At 40.6% G+C, this 8,622-nt stretch overlaps 1 protein-coding gene across 1 annotated transcript; it reads right to left on the bottom strand.

Annotated features, from left to right (window-relative positions):
- Window positions 1-5,166: 5,166 nt before the first annotated feature.
- Window positions 5,167-7,814, bottom strand: hoxb1b (homeobox B1b). The gene is made up of 2 exons (XM_027006025.3): window positions 6,057-7,814; window positions 5,167-5,903 (listed from the first exon to the last, which is right to left on the bottom strand). The coding sequence occupies exons 1-2, from the start codon at window positions 6,643-6,645 to the stop codon at window positions 5,569-5,571; spliced, it is 924 nt and encodes a 307-aa protein (XP_026861826.3). The 5' UTR covers window positions 6,646-7,814; the 3' UTR covers window positions 5,167-5,568.
- Between the last annotated feature and the right edge of the window lie 808 nt (window positions 7,815-8,622).

Genomic DNA, 8,622 nt, shown 5'->3' with positions numbered 1-8,622 from the left:
TGAAAGGTCTATTGTAGAACGAGGAAAGGTAGGAAATAAATAATCGCTTTATCGTGTGCTTGTTCTTCTAGGCTACTTCAACCAGAGCTTTTACATTTTCAAATTCAAATGAGTTCATGTTCCAAAGGCAACATGCAAAGCAGGTGAAGGGAGCTTTCATGTATTCTGTCGGATTCTGTCATAAACTGTTTTACCAAGTAGGCTTTGAAAGCTTATTGTTTGTTTAATATTGTTTAAGAATGTTTAATATTAATCGGTTGGTTTGGTTTATGATTAGTACTTTATATTGCATATTATCACCATTGTTGTTCATTTTCAACTGCTCTATCTCAATAAATTATGGACTTCAGAGCCACAGGATTTATCCCATAATACCTTCGCAGTAAATGCTGTTTTTATTACATAGTCTAGTAACTATGACATGTATAAAAGCCTGATGCACATAGCCTATACCTTGCAATTAGAAACAGGTTAAAATTACATTACTTGTGCCAGATATGTGTTATAATCTACAAATGCATCATCATTATGATCACATTGAAGAGCACTTTGTTGCACAAAATCTACAGCAATCAATCAATGGTTAAAAGATGTACTATTGCTGTGAGGTGTTCAAGACAGGTGCATAGTGAGATATAGGGTGGATAGGGCGGTAATGGGAGAAAAACAAATCTGAATGGAATAGAGGGGGTAACATTCCAAGGCGAGGACATGACCGTTTGACCTCTTCCTCTCTGTCCCTGTAGCTACAGTCCCTGGTGAAGGAAAATGGAGGAATGAGCATATGGCCTCCCAGCCCTCTATGAGCACTGCCTCCTGCCTGCTGGGCAAGGCCATATGAAAGGAAGGAGCCTTTGTAATCCACCCAGGATTACACCGCCCAACAATACACAGCTGAAAGAGCGACAAAGACCCAGTATCAAACACTGTCCCAGGCTGATGAGGAGAACCTGCTATGATCTCCCACCACCAACACTGCCATCAGCACCTCTCATCTCCCCATGAGAGCTCTTTTGCCATTCGCCAGTTCTTTTCTTCTCTTTGCTTATCTGGAGAAGCAGGCTTTTTCATCTTGGCATTCCTTTTCATTTGCGCTTCACTTGGGGGAGGGGCACAGCTCTCTCATCTGAGTACATCACCCTCCTCCACAAAAATCACACTGTAACACAGCAGTGCGCCCCTCCCGAGAGCTGGGGTCAGTTTGAAGGCCCAAGAACAGGTCCGGAGTTTAAGGTTAGCACCTTCCAGCAAGGAAACTCACAATCAACAAATTCATTCTCAGTCCCTGTTTAATCTCAATAAAGGTGTAGATACACATCACTGAACTGAAAGGCATTCGAAGCCCTAGGCTCATTCCTGCTACTGGCTTGACCTTTTGAACCTGGATCTGCTGTTCCTGCTAATTAAGCTCCTGTCCCACACTTCAAGATAAATCTTCAGGCCTAACTAAGATGATGTTTGAGGTAGTGTTTAAGAGATAAATCTTCAGGCCTAACTAAGATGATGTTTGAGGTAGTGTTTAAGAGATAAATCTTCAGGCCTAACTAAGATGATGTTTGAGGTAGTGTTTAAGAGGCTTTGTTGTAAATATCTGCTAAAGGGGACTTCTAAGGTATCAGTACATGTCACCACCCAATCCTCAAACAAGCAGGGCTGAGGGAAAGAATAGGTCTTCAGCAAAAAGCTGGCACACAGAATCAGCCCTAACAGCCAGGCTCAGCTTCTGAGCAACCAGTTGTATACTGGAATTTGTCCAGATCTTTTAACAGGATTTACCCATAATTGATCAATGTTGAAAACAGTAATTGTTACTCACGATTGTTTCATCAGTGTCTTTTGTCTCTTTTTTGAATATGAAGACACACAGTAAAATAGCCACTGGTAAACTATAACACCTAGAGTACAAAAAAAAAAACTGCTTCAAAAAAGGACGTGTTAATTCAGCTAAGATTATAGTATTTGACAACTACTCTCTTTTGTAAATGTTTTGGATTTTGTACAGATTGATAGCAGTTGTTATCACTGCGAATCAAGCATACAATTGATGAGTTGTTCCAATCCTGCAGTTCCCAGTACTGGAGTCTTTATCCTGCTTGTGGGAGAGCTGAGAGCCTAAAGCAGGAGGATTTGTTTGTACAGACACTTAGACTTCAGTGCCTGGTAGACGAGGCTATGAAGGCAACCAGCAAGACAGAGAGACAGACGGTTTGTCACTGATAAAATGAGCTGTCACCCTTCATCTGTCTCCCTCTAGCCCACATACTACTGGCTTCTTTAATCAAGTTATTGATGGAGCGGTGGCTGCACTATGCCACTCTCAAAGAGAAACTCTGTGAATAAACCAGAATTTGAATGGGTACATAATTTAGCAACAGCAAAGCACCTTCGTCAAGGTCCAGTATCATTCCTTCACTACACCTAAATGTTACAGTATTGCAGCAAACAAGCATTTTACTTTGCACAACTGTTTTTACTAACCTACACATTACATGTCTACTTCTCACAGGCCATGCTCTGACTTCTGCAATAAAAAGCCACTATTATTTCCATAGCTAATAAAGTAATGCATTGGTGGCATGCCATAAGAACATGGTTACTGGTTTGCAGGAAGATGGTTGTGTAGACCCCAGAGGAAGAGGACTGTGGAGAGTGGAGCTGGAAGTTTAACTGATATTTTCCCATCAACAGGTGGAGCCTATTTGCATGAAGTCTCTGTGCTTGCCATTTGCAGAATGTCAAAAACAAGAAGACAGACAGAATGGCCCTGTGACACTTTTTTTAAAGCCAGTGAATAGTGTATACACTTCTCTTTTTATCCTTTGGAGCTCAGGTACCCCTGTGGAGTGACACGCTTCAGAAGGACTTGAACAAGACTCAGGAAGTCAAGCCAGGCATTTGATTTGTAAAAGGCCTTGTGACAACCATGCCCAGCATGTGTGTGTGTGTGTGTGTGTGTGTGTGTGTGTGTGTGAGAGAGAGAGAGAGAGAGAGAGAGAGAGAGAGAGAGAGAGAGAGAGAGAGAGAGAGAGAGAGAGGAGGGAGAGGTATTTTGCCTGCCTTTACATTATAGACACTGCACCTGTCAGTATGCAGTGTGCAAAAGCTAATGATTACCCCTTTTTCTGTACTGTGGCCTCTACAGCATAACTCTTGCCCTCCCCGATGTCTCATAGGTACTAGACAGTAGCCTGTCCCTGTCTGCACTTGTAACGAATGATGGCTCAGTGGCTTAGAGGACGCAGGGCTCTGCTGCTTTACTCACCTGGTGAGCTCCAGCAGCAGGGGAAGGGAGAAGCAAGGCAGGGCTGCTGCTTGTGAGTTTATGCTTACAGCTGCTGATTTGTGTGAGGCTGCGAAAAAGAAGCGGTTCTGTACACCAGCATGCATGGCCTTTGATCACATGACTTCGTAGTAACAGCTACTCCCACACTGCTCGTCGCTCCCCCCCTCCCCCCGCTTTAACCTCATCATTGCTGATCTCTCCTTCCTTCCTTCTTGTGCCCCGCTATCCTCTGCACCTCCCTTCTCATCCCACTTGCTGTGGCGCGTGAGGTGTTCCTGCACGCTGACAAGAGGACGAAAACCATGCCGCTTCTTTCAGATGAGCAGAACGTCTGCGTTCGGCCGTAGCTCTGGCCCTGAGGTATGCAGATGGGGACCCAGTGGGAGCCCCAAGCGATGCATCCAAAAGGGCAGGGAAAACACCCTAATGACCAGATTCACTCAAACAGCAAAAAAAAAAGAAAAAGAAAATTGCCAATTACCCTTACAGCAGTTGTAAGAGTGAAGCACATAGACCATTACCTGCATATGCTTTGTAACTGGCTGGCCAATAGATGGATTTACATCTGCATAATTTCTCACATTATCTAACAAACGGGACAACTGCAGCCCCAGCAGTGGCTTTTTATATGAGCAGAGATTAAAGTCGATCTTAACAGAGACCGGGGTTTTGGCATTCTACTGCCACCAGTTGAGATTGTGCCTCTCAGAGTTGAGGGACACAATGTCATAGAGCCTAGTGAAAAATTGCATTTTTATTCTTAAGTGTTATAACATTCCACATTGCATGTTTAGTCAACACAGCCTAGTACTAAATAATTTTGTCTGAACATCCAGTCATTTTTAAGTAATGAAATATGTATAAATGTTCAATATACATTGTAATTGATAAAATGTTCCGAAAAACAATTTATATTTCAAGCCTGTCTTACTGTATGTTAATGCTGTAAAATTATGGGACAATAAAGAGCTCCCAGACATTTGGTCAGACACTCTTATCTTGTCCTGCTGGACATGCCCAAGGCCTTATTGAATTAATTTAGCTGTGACCTCTGGATGAACCTGGTCAGTGAAGTGGGTGCTGACAGTGTACTGCTGCAGGGGTAAGAACAGTGCAAACCCAACACCCTGAGTAAATATTGGAGCAGTCCATCAGATGATCTGGGGAATGAAATAGGGCTGCCCAGAATCCACAGATTTCTACCTGGAGGTGAGGCTGATTGAGGTGACAGTCAAGATCTGTCTAGGCTTTTATGTCATTAGTGGTGGTGGTTGTGGGATTGTGGGGGGCTTTGGGTTTTTGTTTTTTTGTAATGATTTTAGAAGTTTAAATGTAAGTTTATTGGTGTGCCTTGTCTATTTAACAAAGAATATGATACTTCAGTGCTTAATCCTGCCCAACAAGAAATCTGGTTTACAGTGAGCAATGTTCATGCAAATTTCTTTTGAAAATTCATATCACTTGGTGATATTGGTTATTAAATGGTTTGGGCGCATGCTACCATGGACATATTACACAACGTATTTTTAATTAGACTGAAGAATTTAAGTATTAGTAAAACTGCAAAACCAGTCAGTGGTTGTGGTAGTGGGCAGGAGTGTTTACATGTTTAGAAAGCCTGAAGGTACTGGGAGGTGAAAAGGTCATAGGAAGCCACCCGGTGTGTACTGCAACATTCCTCTTGTCAAACTATACATACTGGGGTTAACACCAATTTAAATGAGCCCTATTGTGTTGTAATGTCCCTTAATGTCCCTTAACAAAGAACATGCTCCTACAAACATACAGAAGCTTCTAATTAAAAGAGAATCAACACAGTGACAAAATCACTTGTTCTCGTTTGATTCATGGAAACTCATTTCAGAAAAATAAAACACTTTTATTCAGTTATTATTACTTAACAGGTCTAATGATTACTGTATACATATGAATACACGACCTTTTTTCCCCCAGAAGTATACATTTCTAGTGCAAATTAGACTGCCCTTTCCCTGGCAGACGACAGTAATGTGGATTTAAATGCATTACATCATATTTATATAGTTCCAAATGCTTAGGCATTTGAAAAAAAAAAATCTTCGAAACTAGCGACGTGCATTAAGTTGGAGGAAATATGTTTCCAAAATTCACAAACTGTTAGATAAGAGAAACAGGGTGGCAAAACTGCAAGATTTTAAAATTTGGTCTAAATCTAAACAATAAGTTACGTGGACGTCCTCAGCAACAGAATGTTGGAACTTGGAATTGCAGATTCGTTTGCCACAGTGACATAAAACATACTGTCCTTAGTTTGCGACTGAAGTGTCTGAGATTGGAGATCCAGATGGCGTTGAGGTAGTTGAGTTGTTTGTGCTTTGTCCAGCAGCGCAATCCGCAGCTCGATTTATGTTCGGGACAGATCCTTCTTTCTCGCGTTTCTTCTGTTTCATTCTGCGATTCTGAAACCAAATTTTAACCTGGGTCTCGTTGAGTTCAAGCGTAGCGGCCACTTCGACACGTCGTGCCCTGGTAAGGTATTTGTTAAAATGGAACTCCTTTTCAAGTTCGGTGAGCTGCTTCGTGGTGAAATTGGTGCGAATAATGTTTTGCTGGCCGTGGAGTCCATATTCAGTGACTTTGACTGTAAGGAAAAAAATGATTAATAGGAATAAATAAGGAACTCATGTTGTAATTCAACAGGATATATAAATCCTCATATTCAAAATTCGACATGCAGGCCTCTTTGACATCTCTGAGATCTTCTTGTTCATTAGAATAAAGATGGTTTACTGACCTGTTTTAGGCGGATTCCTCTTTACTTTCATCCAGTCGAAAGTTGGTGCTAGATTAGGGTTCTTCTTTGAGTCACTGTCATTATACGTCAGGCCGGAGTATTTACTATATGCGTTATAATTATGCTGTTGCTCTTTCTCTCCATAGGGATATGTTGGATATTGACAAACTGTGACTGGTCCTGGTCTACAGTTAGACTCGCCGAGTGTCCCAGTGTTGGGTCCGACGTTTGCAACAGAAAAGCCAGGGGACTGGAGATACATAAAGTCTTCTCCTTGACTCAGAATGTTCTGATGGCCATATTCCAAGTGAGCGCGGCCCTGCTTTCCGTAGTTTGCCTGTCCTGTTGTAACAAGATCCAAATTAATGTGGTATGGCTGGGGTGGTTGATGCGCATAGTTCATGCCTTGAGTTTCATGTAACGCCGGTGTAAACGAGTTCCCTCCAATTGGCCGCCCCTCAGCAATGCAACTATTAGTGCTTGCACAAGCATTTTGCATGTATTCCTGATCCAAAGAACAACATCCAACCTTTGCATTTATTGGGTTAGTTCCACGGTTATAAACTGTGTAATCTAAGTATGAATTCATTTTTGTTTGACCACCCGTAATTAAATGGGGTCAAAAAACGCCAGCGTGTTGTCCAAATGCCCTACAACCTCTTAGCAGTATGTCAAACCTCAGAACGTCTATCCGGCTACATATCAACCAAGTGACAGATCATGTGACCAAAAGTGCACCAATAGAATGAGATCTACAGCAGCAACTTGGGCGTAGCGAGTGGCCTTTCAAAGAACTCGCATTTACATGACAAACACATCAATGACATTCACCCATCAGTCAGATAAACGCACACGTTAACAGGGAATGCCTGAAGAAAATTATTCTTATTACAGCAATAAGAACATTTTTACGATTTAACAATTTTTTTGGGGGGGGGGGGGGGGGTCAACAGGAGCCTACTCGAAAGACTCTTCTCAAACCAGTTCTAAAATGCTCTTACTTTCGTTCACGTAGTAGGCTCCAGAAAACTATTTGTGGATATTTTTCGCTTGCTGAGCTGTTCGAGTTTTTTAAATTACATAGCACGCTGCTTGCGTATGTAAGGGGGTAAAATTAGACAGCTGAGTAGACTATAGTGCAAAAGTATGAATTGGGCCTATTTCCTCTTATAATACATCGGTCTGGGTAATATTTTGAATATTTTGAATATTTTGAATTTCGAATAGATAGATAGATAGATAGATAGATAGATAGATAGATAGATAGATAGATAGATAGATAGATAGATAGATAGATAGATAGATAGATAGATAGATAGATAGATAGATAGATGGATAGATAGATAGATAGATAGATAGATAGATAGATAGATAGATAGATAGATAGATAGATAGATAGATAGATAGATAGATAGATAGATAGATAGATAGATAGATAGATAGATAGATATGTACTTATAAACATTTGTAAAAGTTAACTTATTTAAACGTGCAAAATAAAATTTTAAATTATATATTCTGTATTTCTAGATTATAAAGGACTGCTGGGAGATCAATCAGCGACATGATTGAGTGAAATGAGAAGGAATGACTTTCAAGCAGCTGCAAGCTATGCCCGCTGCTTCATAAATAAACTATAATTATACGACTGTATTGCAACACTGAAACAGTAATTGTCCAATTAAGGAACTGGATCAAAAACAGATTCTGTCTAAGACATCTAAGAGGAAAAATGGGGAAATTAAACATTAGTTTATTGTGAACATATAATTCCAAAATAAGTGTGATATATATATATATATATATATATATATATATATATATATATATATATATATATATATATATATATAAGACCTCACTCCATCACTCCATCACACCCATGTAAATGCATTTGAGTATTTGTAGGCCTATAGGCTACTCTACTTTTATCCAAAACCTTCTTTGTGTCTTTTTGAATTTGAAAATATAATGTCTTAAAGAAAATCTAATTAGTTAGTAATCTCTATCTAATTACAAGCGAAACGTGTCATTTGTATGTGTACATCAGCACGAAGATGTAACTGTGCTTACTGTTGACTGGTATAAGTGCAAAACCGAGAGCTGTGGTGCAGGTTTGCTTTCTGCTGACCAGCCATATTACATGAGTTGTGGAGAATGACTAAATTTGTGCACTTGGGGCACAATAGATGTCATAAAAGCCCCGTTGTTATCCTCAACACAATAGGAACAGTTGTGGCTATCGAAGGTGAGACCACTGCCATCATTTAAAAATCGACAGTATGGACCATTTGTGGGTTTACGATTCTGCGCATAAGACGACGAATCTGCGGAGTTTTTGAAAACGTTGTACACATCATGTTGAGGACTGTTAACGGACTGAGAATCGATGTTAATCTCAGTGAGAGATTTAAGTGAATCACGAATGATCATTCGTGGGGATAGCGGCCGGCTAGCATTCGTAGACGGGGCCATTCTTTTCAGCTTGTCTTCTTTTTTATATTTCATCCGTCGGTTCTGGAACCAGATCTTGATCTGTCTCTCACTGACGTTGAGTAGATTGGCC

The sequence above is a fragment of the Electrophorus electricus genome, chromosome 15 (assembly GCF_041902795.1).
Source record: "Electrophorus electricus isolate QZ-2024a chromosome 15, ASM4190279v1, whole genome shotgun sequence".
NCBI lineage: Eukaryota > Metazoa > Chordata > Actinopteri > Gymnotiformes > Gymnotidae > Electrophorus > Electrophorus electricus.
The sequence above is the reverse complement of the archived record's forward strand: the minus strand, read 5'-3'. Positions and strand labels throughout refer to the sequence as shown.

What these genes read in the sequence shown, in the direction of transcription:
- hoxb1b (XM_027006025.3), bottom strand. Translation starts at nt 6,645, where the DNA reads ATGAATTCATACTTAGATTACACAGTTTATAACCGTGGAACTAACCCA. An exon ending in GAGGAATCCGCCTAAAACAG is followed by an intron (nt 5,904 to 6,056) that starts GTCAGTAAACCA and finishes TTTTCCTTACAG; the next exon opens with TCAAAGTCACTGAATATGGA.